The sequence below is a fragment of the Somniosus microcephalus genome, chromosome 9, assembly GCF_052327205.1.
Source record: "Somniosus microcephalus isolate GS21.2 chromosome 9, FLI_Smic_1.0, whole genome shotgun sequence".
In the NCBI taxonomy this organism is placed as follows: domain Eukaryota; kingdom Metazoa; phylum Chordata; class Chondrichthyes; order Squaliformes; family Somniosidae; genus Somniosus; species Somniosus microcephalus.
In genome coordinates, this window is record NC_140995.1 from 54,113,896 (window position 1) to 54,136,577 (window position 22,682).

The 22,682-nt window shown below is 43.3% G+C and overlaps 1 protein-coding gene across 7 annotated transcripts in view; it reads left to right on the forward strand.

Moving 5' to 3' along the window:
* fam135a (family with sequence similarity 135 member A) overlaps positions 1-22,682 on the forward strand; it is a 305,872-nt gene that overhangs the window by 258,222 nt on the left and 24,968 nt on the right. For all 7 annotated transcript variants that reach the window (XM_085996568.1, XM_085996572.1, XM_085996570.1 and 4 more), the window contains 2 exons: positions 314-411; positions 6,984-7,135. In XM_085996568.1, the coding sequence (XP_085852694.1) occupies positions 314-411; positions 6,984-7,135 (250 nt within the window). The remainder of the gene's footprint in view (positions 1-313; positions 412-6,983; positions 7,136-22,682) is intronic.

Here is a 22,682-nt window from a genome sequence, read left to right on the forward strand (position 1 = left end):
GGGTGAGGAAAACACTTTTTCCAGGAACCAATCAAAAAATACTACTACACTGTCTTTGGAGATAGCTCTTACAAACATTTTTGTGGAGAAAGCGTCCCTTGTACTACCATGTCCCAGCAACAAAACCCTCTCCCCACACCCTACAGCGTTCAACTTTTGACTTTCATTATCAGCCGACTTTTATCAAGAACTCAATTATGATATTTTTTGTGAACACTGTGACAAGGGAATTTCATTAAGCTTCTCTACCATGTCTGAAAATAAACTTTATATTTGTTTTTCCACGTTTGAATATTTATCTTCCTTTCCATAGAATGACACATTTGCAGACTTTGATTCCATGACTGATCGACTTTTGGATGAGATAATACAGTACATTCAAATTTACAACCTTACAGTTTCCAAAATCAGGTAAGCTGGCAAGAAATACATGTTTATCATTATTTTGAAGAGAAATGCATTTTTAAAATTAATTTTATCAATTTTTTTTGGCCTACAAGTTTTCCAAAATTATCTTAAAATTGTTATTGTTTCCAAGTTTGTATGGACATACAGTACCTGTCTATACCGTAGGAACCATTGAATCAAGACTCTGTGCTATCAGCCACCGTGCCGTTGTCCTCTGGAATTCTCCCTAAGTCCCTCTGCCTTGTCACCTCTCTTCCTGTTTTCTACGATATCCTTAAAGCCTTGAAGTTACCTTTCAGACTCCAACTTGTTATCCCTTTTTTTCTGCTACTTAGTGTCCATCGTTTTCTTTTCTTTTGCCCTATTAATATGCTCTGACTTGTTCTCTATATGAATCTAGCCGCTAAAGACTGGGGAGATGATTGAGTTGGTGAGCACATAAAAGCTATTTTGTTTAGAATATCCCCAACCTATTGACATTTCAGTCACCTATATAAGAGCATAAGAAATAGGAGCAGGAGTAGGCCAATCGGCCCCTCGAGCCTGCTCCGCCATTCAATAAGATCATGGCTGATCTGATCCTAACTGCCAATCCACTATCACAGAACCATCTCCTGAATCTAACAGAATTAGACACACGAAATAGGAGCAGAATCAGGCTACACGGCCCCTGGGCCCGCTCCGCTACCCACAGGGCCATGACCGATCCGAACCTAGACTCATGTCCAAATTCCTGCCCGCTCCCCGTAACCCTTAATTCCCTTTACTTCTAGGAAACTGTCTATTTCTGTTTTAAATTTATGTAATGATGTAGCTTTTACAGCTTTTTGGGGCAGCATATTCCATGGACCTACCACCCTCTGAGTGAAGTAGTCCCTCCTCATCTCAGTTTTGAAAGAGCAGCCCCTTATTCTAAGACTATGCCCCCTAGTTCTAGTTTCACCCATCATCGGGAACATCTTCCCCGCATCCACCCGATCCAACCCCTTCACAATCTTATGTTTCAATAAGATCGCCTCTCATTCTTCTGAACTCCAATGAGTAGAGTCCCAATCTACTCAACCTCTCCTCATATGTCCATCCCCTCATCCCCGGGATTAACCGAGTGAACCTTCTTTGTACTGACTCGAGACCAAGTATGTCCTTTCTTAAGTATGGACACCAAAACTGTACGCAGTATTCCAGGTGCGGTCTCACCAATACCTTGTACAACTGAAGCAATACCTCCCTATTTTTATATTCTATCCCCCTAGCAATGAAAGCCAACATTCCATTGACCTTCTTAATCACTTGCTGCACCTGCATACTAACCTTTTGAGTTTCGTGCACCAGGACCCCCAGATCCCTTTGTACTTCAGTACTTTCCAGTTTCTTGCCATTAAGATAATAACTTGCTCTACGATTTTTCCTGCCAAAGTGCATAACCTCATACTTTCCAGTATTGTATTCCATCTGCCAAATCTCTGCCCACTTAGTTAGCCTGTCTATGTCCCCTTGAAGGTTTTTTTATGTCCTCCTCACTCACTACTTTCCCCCCCATCTTAGTATCATCTGCAAACTTTGATATGTTACACTCGGTCCCCTCCTCCAAATCGTTAATATAGATTGTAAAGAGTTGGGGACCCAGCACTGACACCTGCGGAACACCGCTAGTTACTGATTGCCAGTCTGAGAATGAACCATTTATCCCAACTCTCTGCCTTCTGTTAGATAGCCAATCCTCTATCCATGCCAGAATATTACCCCCAATCCCGTGATTTTTTATCTTAAGCAATAATCTTTTGTGTGGCACCTTGTCAAATGCCTTTTGGAAGTCTAAATACACTACGTCCACTGGTTCCCCTTTATCCACCCTATATGTTACTTCCTCAAAGAACTCCAGCAAATTTGTCAAACATGACTTCCCCTTCATAAAACCATGCTGACTTTGTCCTATTAAATTATAATTATCCAAATGTCCTGTTACTGTCTCCTTAATAATGGACTCCAAAATTTTACCTACCACAGATGTTAGGCTAACCGGTCTATAGTTTCCAGCCTTCTGTTTACTGCCCTTTTTAAATAAGGGTGTTACATTAGCAGTTTTCCAGTCTGCCGGGACCATTGCCGAGTCCAGGGAGTTTTGGAAAATGATTACCAATGCATCCACAATCCCTACCACCACTTCCCTCAAGACCCTAGGATGTAAGCCATCAGGTCCAGGTGATTTATCCGCCTTGAGTCCCATTATTTTACCGAGTACCACTTCCTTAGTGATTGTGATCGTGTTTAGCTCCTCCCCCCCTTTAGCCCCGTGTTTGTCCAGTGTTGGGATATTCTTAGTGTCTTCTACTGTAAAGACTGATATAAAATATTCATTCAGTGTTTTTGCCATCTCCATATTTCCCACCATTAATTTCCCGGTCTCATCCTCTAAGGGACCAACATTTACTTTAGCCACCCTTTTTCTTTTTATATAACTATAAAAACTCTTACTATCTGTTTTTATATTTTTTGCTAATTTACTTTCATAATCTATCTTCCCTTTCTTAATCAATCTTTTTGTTATTTTTTGCTGTCTTTTAAAGTTTTCCCAATCCTCTATGCTACCTTATATGCCCTTGTTTTTAGTCGAATACTATCCTTAATTTCTTTACTTAGTCACGGATGGCTATCTTTTCTTTTACACCCTTTTCTTCTCAGTGGAATATATTTTTTTGGAAGTTGTAAAATAACTCCTTAAATGTACACCACTGATCATGTATCATCTTACCCTTTAATCTATTTTCCCAATCCACTCTACTCAATTCCGCTCTCATACCTTCATAGTCTCCTTTATTCAAGCTTAGCACGCTTGTTTGAGATCCAACCTTCTCACCCTCTAATTGAATATGGAATTCAACCATGTTATGGTCACTCATTCCAAGGGGATCCTTTACTAGGACATTTTTAATTAATCCTGTCTCGTTACACAGGACCAGATCGAAGGTTGCTTGCCCCCTGGTCGGTTCAGTTACATACTGCTCAAGAAACCCATCCCTAATACACTCAATGAACTCATCCTCAAGGCAGCCCTGCCCAATTTGATTTGTCCAATTAATATGATAGTTAAAATCCCCCATAATTATAGATGTTCCCTTATTACAAGCCTCAACTATTTCCTGATTGGTACTCCGTCCAACAGAGTTGCCACTGTTCGGAGGCCTATAGACTACGCCCACTAGTGTTTTTTTCCCCTTATTATTCCTTACCTCCACCCAAACTGTTTCATTACCCTGATCTTTTGACCCAATATCATTTCTCTGTATTAGTGATTCCTTCCTTTATTAACATAGCCACCCCACCTCCCCTTCCTTCCTGCCTGTCCTTCCTGATCGTTAAATAACCTGGTATGTTTAATTCCCAGGCATTGTCACCCTGCAGCCATGTTTCTGTAATGGCCACAAGATCATACCCATATGTAGTTATTTGTGCCATTAACTCGTCTATTTTGTTACGAATGCTACGTGCATTCAGATAGAGAACTTTCAAATATGTTTTGTGACACTTAGTTCCTGCTTTTGCCCTTTTTATTACTTTACCTTTTACTCCATACCTTCTGCCCCTTCCTGACATGCTCTGGTTTTTAATTTCCCCACTGCTACCTAAGTCTATGACCTTCTCTGTTGTCATTTGTATTATTTGCTCTCTAGGAACCTCCCCCCCCCCCCCCCCCCCCACTAGTTAGCTTAAAGCCCTCTCTACAGCCCTAGTTATATAATCCGCCAGGACTCTAGTCCCAGCACTGACTCAGCTATTCTACTGGGGTGCAAATAGAATTGCCTTGTACAGCTGGCTAAAATACCATCTAACTTGGACAGTAGCTGGATTGGCTGGACTTGGCCATCCTGTAAATAAGGGGTTGGTGTGTGGAAAACAATGGAGGAAATTGATTCGCAGTGGACTATCCCTATAAAGTATAGGTTCCCCTTATCCAAGTCCCATTTAATAGCTTCTAAGAATACAAGGAGTTATCACTTAATTTGTAAGTACTTGTTGAGCCAAAGAAAGATATTGACCACATTTTTTTAATGTTTGATACTTAAAATAGAACTTTTGGTAATACTGCTTTTATAGATAGTCTCACAATTCACAACTATAGAGCAACATGCGTTTCAAAATTGCTTTTTTCAGTCCCATGCACTTTACTGGTGGAAAAACTACCATAAAAATCCCGCTTACGCAGGATAGAAATGTTTAAAGGCACTGTTTAATCTCGAGTGCCACTTTGAGATCGAAAACTGCTTTGAGCGAATGGAAATCAGCAGATCCGTATCATGCTCTGGTCAGGAAAACTGGACTTCACTTTCGAGTTGCACTGTGTTGCATATTTTGCATCTATGTGAAGCTGAAACTACTCGCATCAACACAAAATATGTTCAACTTCCTATTCACTCATTCATATGAAATGTACTCTCCCCAAATCTCTCTGCAGCTTTTTCTATGACTCTTAGAGTGGCTGCTGTGCTCCTGTGTAACTGTTCAGTATGTCTTGTAAACCAACGAAGTGAACTTTATTTTTAACAGTTCTAGATACACACCCAGACCTTGCAATTAGAATAAAAACAGAAAATGCTGGAAATACTCCAGGTCAGGCAGCATCTGTACAGGGAGAAACAGAGTTAACGTTTCAGGTCGATGACCCTTCGTCAGAACTGGAAAAAGTTGGAGATGTAAAAGGTTTTTAAGCAAGTGTAGGGGCAGGGAGAGGGGGGAGGAGAGGAAAGAACAAAAGGGAAGGTCTGTGATAGGATGGAAGGCAGGAGAGATTAAGAGACAAAAGGGATGATGGTGCAAGGCAAAAGGAGATGATAATGGGACAGTCTACTCTCAATCATCAGCAAAGTGATGGAAGTTGTCATCGACAGTCCTATCAAGCAGCACTTACTCACCAATAACCTGCTCACTGATGCCCAGTTTGCGTTCCGCCAAGACCACTCTGCTCCTGACCTCATTACAGCCTTGTTCCAAACATGGACAAAGGAGCTGAATTCCAGAGGCGAGGCGAGAGTGACTGCCCTTGACATCAAGGCAGCATTTAACCGAGTGTGGCATCAAGGAGCCCTAGTAAAACTTGAAGACAATGGGAATTGGGGAAAACCTCCACTGGCTGGAGTCATACCTAGCACAAAGGAAGATGGGTTGTGGTGGTTGAAAGTCAATCATCACAGCCCCAGGATATCGCTGCAGGAGTTCCTCAGGGCAGTGTCCTAGGCCCAACCATCTTCAACTGCTTCATCAATGACCTTCCTTCCAACATAAGGTCAGAAATGGGGATGTTCACTGAATACTGCACAGTGTTCAGCGTCATTCACAGCTCCTCGGATAATGAAGCAGTCCATGCCCGCATGCAATAAGACCTGCTAGACGTTCAGGCTTGGACTGATAAGTGTCAGGTAACATTCGCGCCACAGAAGTGCCAGGCAATGACCATCTCCAACAAGTGAGAGTCTAACCACCTCCCCTTGACATTCAACGACATTACCATCGCCGAATCCCCCACCATCGACATCCTGGGGGTCACCATTGACCAGAAACTTAACTGGACCAGCCACATAAATACTGTGACAACAAGAGCAGGTTGGAGGCTAGATATTCTGCGGCAAGTATCTCACCTCCTGACTCCCCATCTACAAGGCACAAGTAAGGAGTGTGATGGAATACTCTCCACTTGCCTGGATGAGTGCAGCTTCAACAACACCCAAGAAGCTCCACACCATCCAGAACAAAGCAGCCCGTTTGATTGGCACCCCATCCACCACCTTAAGTAATCACTCCCTCCACCACCGGCGTACCATCTACAAGATGCACTGCAGCAACTCGCCAAGTCGTCTTCGGCAGCACCTCCCAAACCCACAACCTCTTCCACCTAGAAGGACAAGGGCAGCAGGCGCATGGGAACACCACCACCTCCAAGTTCCCCTCCAAGTCACACACCATCCTGACTTAGAAGTATATCGCGATCCTTCATCGTCGCTGGGTCAAAATCCTGGAACTCCCTCCCTAACAGCACTGTGGGAGTACCTTCACCACACGGACTGCAGCGGTTCAAGAAGATGGCTCACCACCACCTTCTCAAGGGCAACTAGGGATGAGCAATAAATGCTGGCCTTGCCAGCGACGCCCAGATCCCATAAGCAAATTTTAAAAAAAAATTAAGAAACAAAAGAGGAGTCTAGATGAAGTGTAAATGGCAATGGCAGAATCATCAACAGCTGCCATGTGAAAAAAAATAGGGGTAGAGGTTATGGTCTGAAATTATTGAACTCAATATTGAGTCCAGAAGGCTGTAAAGTGCCTAATTAAAAGATGTATTTAGAAATGTATGTGGGAGTTTACACAGGGCTAATACTCAGCACCATTTGGCAGTACCTAGAAAATGTAAACTTAATTAATTTTCACTTCCTGAAAGGTGTTGGTGATCCATTGGTATTGATGTAGTGGTGAAGGTACATCGGTTTTTTATAATCTATTAACCGAATCGCATTTTGAAATATTTTGTTCAACTCCCCAGTAGCATTCTTCTAATCGCACCTAACTCTTTCTCTCTCCAACAGTTTCATAGGACACTCTTTAGGTAACTTAATCATTCGGTCAGTTCTTACAAGACAGAGATTTAAATTTTACTTGAACAAACTGCACACTTTCCTTTCTTTGTCTGGACCTCACTTGGGGACGTTGTACAACAGCAGCGCGCTCGTCAATACAGGTAAGCAAAGACTCTGTAGATGTATGGTACCTATAGAACAACCCAAATTCCTCAAATGCATTTTCAGTTTGGAATAGTAATAAATGAATGTTCCTAACTAGACTTGTGCACCATCAATGGGATAAGAGAGTAACAGCAGCTTGTTTTTAAGTCAGAACTATTCTTGCAGGGGGGTGGAAGAGAAATTAAAAAGAATAGCAGATTGAACAGCATTCAAAGGAGGGAATCAAATCTGAAATGCTGGAAATGCATAACAGATCGATCAGCATGTGTAAAGAGACATGGCAGGTTAATGTTATGGATGTAGGTCCTTCAGCAGAACTGAGTGGACAATATGAAAGACCCATTATAGGACTGAGCAAAACAAAGGGTGGAGGAAGAACAGCAAAGGTCAACTGTCCAGGATGCTGACCTGTCAAATAGAAAATAAATGTTTTTTTTAAAAAGCTGGTTAAGGTTGAAAACTACTGGGTCATATGGAAAGAGCATCTTAGTGAGGCAATGAAATGCATTTAAAAAACATAGAAATAGCTAAGTAAGGCATGGAAAAGGAATGAGAAAGATCCACACACAAAATAAAGATAAAATTGCATATTCAGGAAATGTGAAATAAAAACAATTGTCAGACACACAGCAGGTCAGTATCAGACCAGAGGGCTGCAGAGTACCCAGGATAAGGATACGATACTGTTTCTAAAGTTTGCATTTTACTTGGTTGGAACTGTGTCCAAGGCCAAAGACAGAAACCCCAGCTGGGAATTTAAGGATCAGTTCAAGCAGTGAGCCCTTGTAAGGCACAAAATCAGGCTTCCAGACAGAATGAAGGCGTTCAAGAAAGCATTCACCCAATCACCTTTGGTCTCTCCAGTGTAGAGGAGATTTTTTACAATAACATGATTACATTTATCAATTAAATTGTTTTTATACCTTAATTAAAGCTTTTACTTGAAGCCTTCAGACTCTCCCAAATAATCTTGGCTTGGACTTTATATTTTTGCCCAGAGCTGTGACAAGCAGTTCTTAGAGCCTGAGCATGGTACAACTTGTATACTGTCTTGCTATGTTCTCAACTTTAAAACTGGTAAGGGATACAAAATAAATAGGTACATAAATAAATATACATAATAAAGACCACTCATTTACTGTTTTCACAGTATAATCGGAAGAGTCGTGGAATTCAGTGTTTAAAAAATCCCAAAATACCATTTTTAAAAAGTGGAATTTGTTTTATTCACTCAATATATAAAGAAATGTTGTATTCATTCTCCGAATATGGGCATTGCTAGCAACCACTGATTTCAAGAAGGTGGCACAAGACCACCTTCTCGAGGGCAACTAGGGCTGGGCAATAAATGGTACCTGATGTTGTGTCTTTCAATGATATCAGCAAGGGACTGCATGTAGATGAGAAATTGGGGATTGGGGTCCAAGGATAGATCCTTGGGTGACTCCAGAGGTAACCGTGTGGGAGCAGGAAGGGAAGCCATTACAGGTGATTCTCGAGATTCTCTGGCTACAACTGGATAGATAAGAATGGAACCAGGCAGGGGCAGTTTTCAGCCAGCTGCACGACAGAGGAGAGGCTTTGAAGGGGGATGGTGTGGTCAACTATGTCAAATGCTGCAGACAGATTGAGAAAGATGAGGAGGGATAGTTTACCATGGTCAGTTACATAGGATGTCATGGGCACGGATTTGGGTGACAACACATTCAAGGACTTTGGAGAGGAAAGGGACATTGGAGATGGGGCAGTAATTTGGAAGAGGGCTCAAAGGTGCGTTTTTTATGGGGGGATTATGACTGCAGATTTGAAGGGAAGGGGAAAAGTACATGAGAGAAAATCATTAACAATATCAGGTAACATGGGGGCCGGAAAGGGAAGTTTTGTGGTCAGCAGTTTGGCGGGAATAGGGTTGAGGGAACAGGAGATGGGTCTCATGGGCAAAATGTAATCAATTTAGAGTCCCTTTACATTGTCTGTGCAATAGTTTAAAGCTGACTCCCTCTCTTCTAACTAACAATTAGTTTTTGTAATAATAAGGACACTTGTAATACTGCCCCTGCCAAAAGTCAACAGACAGTCCAAAAGCAGTGTATTTTTGCAGAATAGCAGTTCTAGCAAAAAAGCTTAGCGTCATTTAACTCTTTCCATGCTTACTCCCTCTAAATACCCTCATAAGCCTACATTCTTACAGTCGCCGCTTTGAGGGAGAGGAGCTACCTCCGAACCCTCACTCAATCTTATTTCTTATCCTTCTGCAGGAGGCCTACTAACTCTAAATTAGTAGGACGTTGACCAAGTACATACATTTCAATCAAGTTTAACTCTATTCTGATTGTTTCATTAATTAGATTGTTTCTTGATGGTTTAAAAAGTGTTCTCACTATCCTGAGCCACATTAACCATTTCATGCTGTGCTGTTGTCAAGTAACTGAGCATATCTGAGACCCGTTCTTCAGTGCAAATTCACCATGCATTTCCGCATGCTAATTGCCTCACATTTGCACACACAAATATCATGCCACACGTTACATCCAATACAAGCCACCCTTGGGCTAACAGGTGATCTTATCAACAGATCATGGAGGAGAGGAGAGTGTCTGGAGATCTGGTGTCCCCCAAGGATCTATCCTTGGCCCCCTCCTATTTCTCATCTACATGTTGCCCCTTGGCGACATCATCTGAAAACACAGCGTCAGTTTCCACATGTATGCTGATGACACCCAGCTCTACCTCACCACCACTTCTCTCGGCCCCTCCACGGTGTCTAAATTGTCAGACTACTTGTCCGACATACTGTTCTGGATGAGCACAAATTTTCTCCAATTAAATATTGGGAAAACCGAAGCCACTGTTTTCAGTCCCCACCACAAACTCTGTTCCCTAGCCACTGACTCCATCCCTCTCCCGAACATCTGTCTGAGGCTGAACCACATTGTTCGCAACCTCGGTGTCATATTTGACTCTGAAATGAGCTTCCGCCCACACATCCGCAGCATAACAAAGACCACCTCCGTAACATTGTCCGTTTCTGCCCTTGCCTCAGCTCATCCGCTGCTGAAACCCTCATCCATGCCTTTGTTACCTCTAGACTTGACTATTCCAACACATTCCTGGCTGGCCTCCCACATTCCACCCTAGGTAAACTTGAGGTCATCCAAAACTCGGCTGCCCGTGTCCTAACTCGCACCAAGTCACATTCACCCATCCCCTCTGTGCTCGCTGACCTACATTGGCTCCCAGTTAAGCAGCGCCTCGATTTCAAAATTCTCATCCTTGTTTTCAAATCCTTCCATGGCTTCGCCCCTTCCTATCTCTGTAATCACCTTCAGCTCCACAACACCCCCCCCCCCGAGATATCTGTGCTCCTCTAATTCTGCCCTCTTGAGCATCCGCTCAATCTTTGGTGGCCGTGCCTTCTGTTGCCTAGGCCCTAAGCTCTGGAATTCCCTGCCTAAACCTGTCCGTCTCGCTGCCTGCTCTCATTCCTCCTTTAAGATGCTCCTTAAAACCTACCTCTTTGACAAGCTTTTGGTCACCTGCCCTAATTTATGTGGATCGGTGTCAATTTTTTTGTCTTAAAATGCTTATTTGCAGCGCCTTGAGACGTTTTACTACGGTAAAGGCGTTATATAAATACAAGTTGTTGTTTGCTCATCTCCCCCTGTGTGATCCCTATGTCTCGGGTCGTGGCCAGGCTATCAAATGCAGTTTATTTTATTACTCATAGGCATCTCCAAGAGAAAGCTATCAATTACTATTCTCACCTACACTTTCCTGACTTTCACTAGAATGTTAGGAAGATTCCATTTGGTGTGATTTTCCTGTCTCTATCTTCCATCCTCAATCACTTCCTCTCATTCCATTTACACATCCTGTTAATTACCATCCTATCTCATTCATAAGCCCTGGAGGAACTTTACTGTTCAATACAATATTAAAGATAGAAATCATAGATTAAATGTTCCCACCTGGTCCTGGTTATTGGCACAAAGGCCTGGAATTTGTGATCAGCGGCAAAGTAAAGGAGTTTGCTGCTGGCCCCGAATTGAGCTGCGCACAAAGATCTCTCGATCTCGGTTGAGAATTTTGGATTTTCCAACGCGTATTTGAAATTAATGGAAGTTAATGGGGATTCCCAGCGAAGAGCTGCTGTGAGGTCAACAAGCTGTCTAAGCAGCCAATCAAAAAGCAGAATTCTCATAGACAACAAACCAGGAAGTGGGTAAGCTCCTAAAATTCTAACTTTAAAAGTATTAGAGAGAACAAAACAAAGATTGAGGCTCTTGCATGGGGAAAAGGCAAACCTGAAATAAAGATGAACAAACTTTAAAAACCATTAAAAAAATGTTTTAAGTTTCTTAAAAGTGTTAATTTTTATTAAAAATTGATAAATTTGACACTGCGCAAAATTTAAATTTGTTTTTCAGGGCCATAACCTTTTTTTTAACCAGTCAATACACTGTTAAAACCCCAGTTACACCTAATCCCTTTGGGTCTAACTTTTAATGGGGTATTTAACAACGTAATTACCGCTGAAGCGCTGAGGTTTTCGTCAATTTCCATGATTTGAGGGATTTTACTGATTGCCGGCTCTGTGGTGGTGAGGGGGGTGCACAGCACAGTTGTGGGCAGTTTCAAAGGTGAAATGACGGCGAACGTTGCCAGTTCACCCTCATTAGAAGATCTTTTTTTCCCCAAATAACCGGATATATTGTGCCTGAGTCCATTTTATCAGTTCAAAATCATCCCAATTCCAAAGAGCAGTATTGTTGGACTGACTGGTTTTGTCAATGTTCAATTTTATGTCCCCAAAAACTTTCTTCCTTGATACACAGCAATTGGCTGGACCACCTAGACTGCTTTCCACCAGATTCTTTTAATGAAAATTTGATTATCCCCTTAAACTTCAAGAAAATTTCCATTCTTGGTGCTGGAACAGCAACTCGTATCAATTTATCTTATTTCCAATTTCAGAAACAAGTGGTGCCAGGCTCGGTGGTTTTACTGTACATGGTAGTTTTACATTAGATAGAGAAGTGCTTGCAATTAGTTTGGAGGTAACTTCCATATCTCCCCTTCTCGAGCATTCTGTCTCCGAAGATAACAAATGACCCTGAATGGGTTACATCCGAGCCTTTACAAGGCAATGTCTTAAGTCCCAATCATCACCATGCAGTGACATTTGATGTCTGCAGATAAGTTCTTAACTTCTTAAAACTAGTGGATTTCTTGCTACGCCATCAACATCCATGCGGTCCAGAAAACAGGTCACCTGTTTAACAGAAAAACTGAGAATCCATTGTGGCTCTGAGCCCAAGGGATTACTTTGTCAATTCATAATTTCCTTTTGTCAATTTAGAAGCTTAAAATGTAATAATGCACAATATATAAATTTACATTCAGCAATACAAAAGTTGTGTGGTGAATTTTTTGAAAGTTGTTATCAGAAAGGGCTAACTTGTACATTGTCAAGATATTGTTATTTCACGTAAATTTGGAAAAACTTTCCTGATTGAAAAAGAACCAAACGGCATTTTATTTTTTTCAAGTCTTTGTACCTTTTAAAACTTGTGCAATTTATTTTTTATCCTTAGGAATTGAAAATCCGTTAAAACAGCAGAAATCATTAACATCATTATTAACTTTTTTTTAAATTCTCATCAGGGAAGAAAGCATTTTAGATTGAATTCCAATTGTTTTTTAAGCTTTTAGCACTTTTTTAAAGAGGTTTCCAACCCCAAGATTTTCCAGTACAGGTTGAGCGTCCAAAATCCGGAGTTCCGGACCCCGGGACAATTGGTGGCAGGGTCGTCTGGAATCCGGACACCCTGGCAAACCTTGCTCACATTAAGTACAGTTACAGAGTACTGCGTTGCAAAAACAAGAGAGGGAGGCTTACCATGTGTTGCGAAGAAGCGAGGACTACAAGGCCTGCGAGGAGAAGCATTACAAGGTGACGTCCAAAAACCGGAAATATCGCAACCTGGGCCCAGGCATTTCTGGACTTGGAACGTGTTTCTGATGTCCGAAGTCCGGAAGCGCCCGAGCCCAGGTTGCGATATTTCCGGACTTCGGACATCAGAAACACGTTCCGAAGTCCGGTAAAACACGAAAACCGGCTCGGCCTCGGTCATGAGTGTAGTGTATGTACCCGTCTACCTTTAAGAGAATTATTGTATGTAACCGTCCACCTTTAAGAGAACTACTTTAGGTGTTGCACTACTTTGTTGGCTTCTGTATACTGTAATACCGACGGTGACCACACCGGTATATAAGTGCTGTGTCAGGAGTTATTGGGCAGATTCGCCCTGACCTTCGAATAGTAAAGTCCTGTTTTAAGTTACTCTTGGAGTCTGTGTATTAATTAACTAAACAACCCACAGACTTTACAATGAGGTTGCAGGATTCAGGACGCTCAACCTGTACAACCAAGATGATTAAACGAGCAGAATCACCTCAAATGTCCCAAAATTCCAAATCAAATCATTAAACATTTAAGAAGTTCAAAACTGCCAATTTTTATGTGTTAGTCTCATGTCCGGAATTAGAGATGCTCACAAAATTTAAAATAGCCAAAATTTTTCACTGTGGCCGCAATAAGAGTATGGTTTTCACAATTTAAGTTTCCACATTGAAACAAAACCTTCAACATTCTTATACCAAAGGGGGTAAAAGGCGGAGCTTCCGGGCTCCGAAACATTCATACAGGCTTTTTAAAGGGACATAGATTTGTGAAGGAATGAGCCTATTCAGAAAAATACACCATTCTATGAAAGAATTCTGACTTTATTATTATGACAATCTAGATCTGGAAGCCTCAACAATGGAGAAGCTGTGAACAGCATTCAGGCTATTGAGATAAGATAAGTTGTTGACACTGAATCAATAGCCTTGTTGAAACAGGAGGTTGGAGGCTCCTGACGTCTGAATCTTTGGAAAAAAAGACAATGACACACCCTGTTAAGGTGTTCTAAAGTACACTTTGTAAACAGGCACATAAAAGAAGAAACAAACATATGCCTTCGTAAAAATGACATCAAGTAAAAGAAATACCTGCCATCAAATCGTTTTTATGTTAACCTTAGAACACCTGTGGAGGGGAGACATGAGTCTGTGTTACAACCAGCTGATGTGATTAAGAATTGCATAGATCGTCCTAGTTAAGGTGTTCTAAATGCAAAAGACACAAACAGAAGACCTTGGTAAAAATGACATCAAATAGATGCACCTGCTGTTACACTTTTTTATGGTGAGCTTAAGACATCTACACAGGAGACACGATTCTTAATACTACCAGCTGATCTAACTAAGAATAGAAGGGGTCAGCAGAAAAATTACTAGAGATAATTAGCTTACATCAGAAAACTTCAAAGGAAATACCACTGAGAAAGGATATAAATATTGAACTTTCAAATGGGATGATAGATTCGCTGTAAAGGGGCAAAGTGATTCTCAAGCTTCAGAGGCAGGCTCTGTAAGTCTACAACTCTTTGTACCTCGGGGATCAAGGTATTGTACTGTATTTGATTTTGGTGGATATCCTGGAATAAAGACTAAGAACTGTAAAAATGTAGCGAAGTTAAGATCTGTTAAAAATTGTAAGCTTTCTCTTTTTGGAACTGTTAATGTGGCGATTGAAATACCTACTATAATTAAAAATAACAGAAAATGCTGGAAATACTCAGCAGGCCAGGCAGCATCCGTGGAGAGAGAAACCGAGTTAACGTTTCAGGTCTGGGACCCTTCATCAGAACTGGAAAAAGCTGGAGATGTAACCGATATTAAGCAGGTGCAGAGACAGGACGGGGGGGTTTCGGGGGGGGAGGAAGGAATTGAAAGAACATCCTATAACATTTTGTAAGAGGCAGGAAAGATAAAATGTTGCAAACGGGAGTGGCAAAAAAAATACAGCATGAAAAAAGGGGGCAGGGATAATTATCTGAAATTGTTGAACTCGATGTTGAGTCCGGCAGGCTGTAAAGTGCCGAATTGAAAGATGAGGTGCTATTCCTCGAGCTTACATTGAGCTTCATTGGAACAATGTAATAGGCCAAGGACAGAGAGATCAGAGCGGGGGTGAAGCAGTGAATTAAAGTGACAGGCGACTGGAAGCTCAGGGTCACCCTCACGGACTGAATGGAGGTGTTCTGCAAAGCGGTCGCCCAATCTACGTTTGGTCTCCCCAATGTAGAGGAGACCGCATCGTGAGCAGCGAATACTGTAATTACATGTCGGTTCTTTAATAAATCTATATATTTATAGAATTGTCTCACATAATACTTCTGTATCAAACTCGCAAACTCAATCTCTACGCTCTTTGGTGAGGAGTTGCAGAATTCTGGGGGAGATAATCCGGAACGTTACAGTCTAGCTAAACTTATTAAAAGTGCTATCTGGAGGATGGTAACATCTTCAGGTTGTTCCTTTCCTTTAGGGAGCGATAGTCTGGACCTTTAGACCCAGTTAAGCGCCTTTAGGATTCGACTACCTCAAACTTTAGTTGAAAGTGAACATCTGGGGAATATGCCTGATAGGGGCTAGGACTAGTAATTATCCCTTCAGGTTGAAAACAAAAGAACTCCTACAACTTGTGACAGTAGAAAAGGGACAGAATCTTTCTCTTTTCTCCTTCTTTATTCCATCATAGTCCGTTTTAGTGCTTTTTCTCTGAACCCAATCTACAATTTCTGATTACTACTTGCTTGTCATAACCTTAGGGGGTGGGAGAGGAGTCAATCACAATAGCAGGTCTCGGACTTGGAGTAACCGAATTAAGGAAACAATGCTTTGTAAATGTTCAACTTGATCTAACACACTGCTTTCCACAGTTGCACAAGTAAGCTTTATCACAATAAATCCACTTGAAGGCCCTGAATTTCCGATCGGAGGCTTCCTGCGTGCAGATGCCTCAGATCGGAAAAAATCTATGCACTTACCTGCTGGCTCCTTAGGTCCTGAAACTTGCGATCCTGGTCTGTATGCACAGATCTGTCAAAAGTATGAATGGGGATCATTTAAAAAACACGGGGGAAAATTTGGTTGCTTTGCGCAAAGCAACTAGCACCCGGGCGCAGCGCAGCCAACGCCTCCCGTGAAATTCAGCGGGAGGTTAGTGGCGCTGCGCCGCCAGCAATTATGCCATTGCTGTGCGCAGCGCTCCGGCCGTGATCTTCGGTAGCGCCCCCTGACTTGCCGCCGGACGCTATGTCCGACGGGGTCAGGGGGGCCTACCTGCATCCAGGGCGGCACTAATTAAAGGCGAGGACCCGGGCGGCCATTTTTGTTGCTGGCCGCCTGCCAGCGCCTGCCCCCGTCGCCGTCCCCAGCCTCCTGACCAGCCCCCCCCCCCGCGGAGTGCCGGCTTCTCTTGCGTGCCAGGCTCTTTTGCCGGCACTCCAATCCCTGGTGGTCCAGCTGGGCCCCGGGTCGCGCTCTTCAAGGCCCCTCCCCTTTAAGAAGGGGAGGAAGGCCTGTAGTACCGTGGCATGTCGTGCTGTGATATTCCCTCGCAGCGCCCCAAGAGGGAGGCGGGGCGCTTCCAGTACTGCCCCGCTTCTCTCTTGGGGCGCTACCGATGAATTTCGGCCACGGGGGCGGTAATTTTTTCAGGGCTGTAAAAGTAGCGCCTCGGCGAAGTTAGTGCCCCAAAGGGGGCGCGACTCAATTTTTCCCCCACAGTTAAACATTAAATAATTTTTTTAAATCACGTATTTAAAATCAGTTAAAATTACATTAAATTAAATAATTTAAACAAACATTTAAGTTTTTGAAAAAATAATTCGTTTTTTACAGGGCTAAAAATAAACTTACCTTTTTTAAAAGTATTATAAAATTATAAACGAGTGAAAATTTTTAATTTTTTTTAAACTCTTTTAAAACCAGTTGTAAAGTTTTTAAAGGCTTTCAGCGGGCGGAAGTTGTGCAGAAAGCGGAACTCTCTGCCCGCGGAGGCCCTTTTCCTGGGCAGGCGGATGATCTGTCAAGAGGATTCTTGACAGAGCATCCGCCTGTCCAGGAAAAGGGCCTCCACAGGCAAGAGGATTCTTGACAGATCGCAAGTGCCAGGTTTTAGTGCACGCACTTCGCATGCCTGAAACCGGCACTTGCAAGGCCCCTACGGGTGCGTACACACCCGTGGGGGTCAAAAAATCCGGCCCAATATGTAATTCAAAGTTTTTCCCAATTCTAGGTGCACAGTCTTAAATTGAAATGAACACTTAACAACCATATTCACACTTTCATGCAACTTGAAAATATTGATCCCTGTAATGGGTTATGAACTCGGAATGCCAAATTTTGTGATATTCCCAGGTCCCGAGCCCAAGGAATATTCACAGTTTAAATAAGTTCAAAACCAAAAATATGACTCCAGTATCTCAAAATAATACACGTAATACATAGAGAAAACAATTAATAAACTTAATACCGCATATACTTATAGAAAAGACATTGATTAAAATGCTTAATACTTCCAACATCAAAGACAAGACTGCAGAGGGTTAAACGGCTTTTAGCTCTGAACTGAACAGTGGATGGTGCTGACAATAAAAACAATCACACAGACACTTTTTAAAGACAGACTTTCAAACAAAAAAAATGCTGTAACTATTCATATTTCATTTTTCTCAGCACAGAAGCTGGCAGCATATACCATCAGCTTCAGTGCCGTTTTCAACTTTAAATTTATTTTCTGTCGCCTTTTGATAAGAGTCTCCTTCTGGACTGATCAAAAACGACACTAAATCTGTCTCAAGCTTCTTATCTCGGGCTCTCTCAACTTCGCTTGAGTCCGCCATCATTAATGAATTGCCACAATACTGCTGGTAGGTCACAATGTCCTAAACTCCCCCAAAGATTTTCTTCCTTATCTAGCTAGATGGCCAACCTCCAGCTCTCTGATCCCACTTACACCAAAATATATCAATGACCGTTGATCAGCTGCTGGTAGGCTCGCCATTGTAATACAATTAAAGTCCCTTTAGACTGTCCAATATTTCAAAGCTGACTCCATATTGGTAACAGTTAAGATTATTATTTAAGCACAAGTGAGAATTAAGACATTACAGTATTTAAGCAGCAGTTTACAAAGAACAATTGAGAATTGCATTACCCCGTTGCTCCTTGGGTAGAAGGCGTGGCCCATTCCTCATACCAACTGCTCACATAATGCTTGTAAACATGTCGAGTGTCCTCCTTTGCCCTTTTACACCGAGAATGACCCAAACCCCCTAGGATATACCCCAACAACCATAACTATGGAAAATCCATCCAATCATAGGCATGGCAAGTTCTGCCTCCAGATACAGACCTTGGCCTCCTTTATCTGCATTTTAGCCTTAGCACAAGCTTTTTCTGTTTGTTTTCACAGTTGATGACACAACCCATGAACCTTGAAGACAACAAGAGTTCTAACTGTAAATAAGTTCAACATGCTTTTCCCTAATTCTAACAGAGGAGAAATAAAACTAAAGTAATAAAACTATAGGCTAGCAATCTTAATAAACTGCAAACTAGCAAAGCTTAATACTGAATAATCGTAAAAAAGGATTATATTTCAACAAGTTCTCAGTGCATTCCCACAGGCATGACAACGAGATGAGGTTGAGACGGCTTTAAGTCTCGCCCTGTTCTTTTTCCCACTCTTCTAATAATAACAATTAGTTTTTGCAATAATAAGGACACTTGTGCTACTACACCTACCAGAAGTCAATAGACAATCCAAAAGCCATGCATTTTTATGGAACGGCAGTTTTAACTCTAGCAATGCCTAATCCCTCTAAATACTCTCATTATTCTTACAAAGATGAGCTCGGAGAGCGCATGAGGGGAGTTAGGAGAGAAACTGCGAGTTCAGGACGAACATGAACTGGTTGGGCTGAAAGGCCTTTTTCCGTGTGCAATTTCTATGTAATCCTATGAAATATATCATAGAATTTTGGGAATTTAATATGAATAAACAAACGCTGTAATCTTGCTTGTTTTTTTTTCCCCTCCCTTGTTTGGTGCAGAGATGATGTTGCAGCCCTCCAGATCAATGTAACTTTGGAATATTTCAGAGAGCATCTGGGTTTATGCTGAGGGTGTTTTTAGGAAGCAGATGCTAGCAATTTGCATCCTGTTCGACACTCAAATGATTGATAGTTCTCATTAGACAAGAGCACTAACCATTTATAACTTACAGTTCTGTAATTCAAAACCAACGACCGCACAAAATGAAAACAAGCTGCAGTTTGCTTTGGCTGAGAATATTCATATGCACACTTCAAATCTCTCCGACTAGTATTGTAAGTGGTTATTGGGTTGGATTACTAGTTCTCTTACTAATAGGCAACTCCAATCAGTATGAAAGTATAAAACTTAAAGTTGATATTTTAGAATAGTTAAAACCAACAGAATTGTACTTGCTACAATTGTACAGGGCCTTGGTGAGACCACACCTGGAGTACTGTGCACTGTTTTGGTCTCCTTATCTAAGGAAGGATATACTTGCCTTGGAGACAGTGTAATGATTGATTCCTGGGATGAGAGGGCTGTCCTATGAGGAGAGATTGTGTAGATTGGGCCTATACTCTCTGGCGTTTAGAAGTTATGAGAGGTGATCTCATTGAAACATGTAAGATTCTGAGTGGAATTGACAGGATAGACGCTGAGAGATTGTTTCCCCTGGCTGGAGAGTCTAGAACTAGGGGGCATAGTCTCAGGATAAAGGGTTGGCCTTTTAAGACCGAGATGAGGAGGAATTTTTTCACTGAGGGTTGTGAATCATTGGAATTCTCTGCCCCAAAGAGCTGTGGATGCTCTGTCGTTGAGTATATTCAAGGCTGAGATAGATGGATTTTTGGACTCGAGGGATATGAAGATCGGGCGGAAAAGTGGAGTTGAGGTCGAAGATCAGCCATGATCTTATTGAATGGCGGAGCAGACTCGAAGTGCCACATGGCCTATTCCTGCTCCGAATTCTTATGTTCTTAATGGAAGCAGCAGATTGTATGCTGCCAGCAAACCTAAATGGAAAAAACAATTAACATAAAAAGCTATGAAAGTAATTACAAATAGGCTGATAAACTTTTTTTAATAACTTGAGGTGACCTGTAGTGATAAGGCAATAAAGAAATAATCTTGTAAAGCTGCCTAGGCAGCTTTACATCGGGTTGGGGGAGGAGAGGGGGAAACAATGGCGCTGATTGTAATTGGATTTACTGGTGGAAGTTTTGGCACATGTCACACAAATGGAATAAGGAAACATTTTACTTAGAGCATGAAAATTTAGATGATTGTGGGGTGATCTGATAGTGGTGCTTAGAATGTTAAAAAGGATTTGAAAGTGTAGATAAAGAGAAACTATTCCCTCTGGTGGGTGAATCAAGAACGAGGGAAAATGATCTTAAAATTAGAGCAAAGCCAATTGAGAACCAAATCAGGAAGCACTGTTTTCACACAGGGTAGTGGAAATCTGGAATTCTCTGCTCCAAAGGGCTGTGCATGCTGGGTCAATTGAAACTTTCAAGATGAAGATAGATAGATTTTTGTTAGGTAAGGGTATCAACGGATATGGAGCTAAGGCGAGTAAATGGAGTTGAGATACAGATCAGCTTTGATCTAATCGAATGGTGAAGCAGGCTCGAGGAGCTGAATGGGCTCCTGTTCCTAATGTTCCTATGTAAAATACAAGTATTTCACAATAAGGTGAGGCAGAAGAGGGCGGGGTCTTGATAGTAAAGATATTGGGAACATAGGCCTAGAAATTCATTGACGCCACTTTTGGGGCGCTAAAGTGGGGTGTCCGCTAAAGTTTGCGGCCGCTGCCAAATCTATGCCACTTCTCCGATATTCATTAGCTTCGCCCTACTAGTTCGGGCGAGCGCTAAAACTGCTGCTGGACGCCTCTCTTTGGGCGCTAAGCCGGAGGTGGTGATCGATAGCGCCGAGGCCGGGCACAGCGCAGGTGCGGCCATCTCGTGATTGACAGCAGACACCCTGGCGCCGGCCAGCTCTTAAGGGGGAAGGGTCGACTGTGTGCTGCCACGCCCTGGATAGTGGAGCCCTCCAGCTAGGCCTGAACACTGCTGCTGGACCCAAATAGCGCCTGAAGACATGGAGAAGGCCCGTGAACGTGCGCAGCGCTTCTCAGAGCGTGATCTGAGTGTGCTGCTTGCTGCTGTGGAGAAGAGGCGCCATGCTTTGTACCCGGACAATGGCAAGAAGGCGACGGTCCGCGTCTACAGGAGAGCCTGGAGGCATGTCGCCAGCAAGCTGTCAGCCAACAGCGACGTCCCCAGGACCGGTGCCCAATGCCGCAAAAAGTTAAATGACCTCACACGCATTGTCAGGGTGAGTACCCTTTCCAATGACCTCCTCATCCTTGCATGTGCACCTCACATTATGGGCAAAGGGACCTGAAAGCTCTAATGGCCAGCCTTCATCCAGCAGCTATGGGACAGGCATGAGCATCAATTGCACATTCTGCACTTAACACACTGGCCAAGCTATTCCACCATGGGAGGCATTGCACACCAGATCATGGCGACACACTGGCCAGGCTATTCCACCATGGGAGGCAGTGCACACCAGATCATGGCGACACACTGGCCAGGCTATTCCACCATGGGAGGCAGTGCACACCAGATCATGGCGACACACTGGCCAGGCTATTCCACCATGGGAGGCAGTGCACACCAGATCATGGCGACACACTGGCCAGGCTATTCCACCATGGGAGGCAGTGCACACAAGATCACGGCGACACACTGTACTTAGAGGCCGTCCTTTCTCTTGCAGGCCAAGCTGGCGAATAATCGCAAGAGCCGGACTGCGACCGGGGGAGGCCGACCCCATATCCAGCCACTCACCGACCTGCAACATCGCGTGGAGCGCCTCATGGGTGGCCGGGTGATTGAGCCCGTTGCATGTGGAGATGCCGACCCTGTTCTGGGCAGCAATGGTAAGGACATCACCTTTTGCACCTCTCTCGTCCCACTTGCGCATCAGATCTACATCCTTTGCCACTGTCCGACCAATGCGCTGAATGCCACCACTCATGCATCCCGCACTGACGCCCTCTCCTCACTCTAAAGCTACTCTTGTGCCTTCCTGCTTTCAGATGGTCAAGAGGAGGTCCCTCAACTTGCCAGTGACAGACCCTCCGAGGAGGAGCAGGAGGAGGAGTAAGAGGAAGGCGGCCCATCAGGGGAACCCTCAGCCGCGGCCACCCAGGCCAATGTAGGGGACACATCTTCCCTGGAGGGCAGCGTGGCGGAAGTGTCGAAGGGGAGGGGAGCTCCTGGGACCTGCGTGCTGCAGAAAGGCGGGAGGGGGGTGGAAGCTCGGCGGCCTTCTCCCCAGAGGGGGGATGCGTCGGAGGGGAGTCCAATTGCTGGGCCCAGCGGCCTCCAGCAACGCAGGAAGGGTCGGCCAGCTCGGCGGCCTTCTCCCCAGAGGGAGAGTCCGGCCTCCAGTCAGGAGATGCTCTTCGCCGAGGAGATGGAACGCCTCGAAGACTTGTCCGCAGACTCGGAGCGCCGGCACACGGAGCTCATGGCGGCA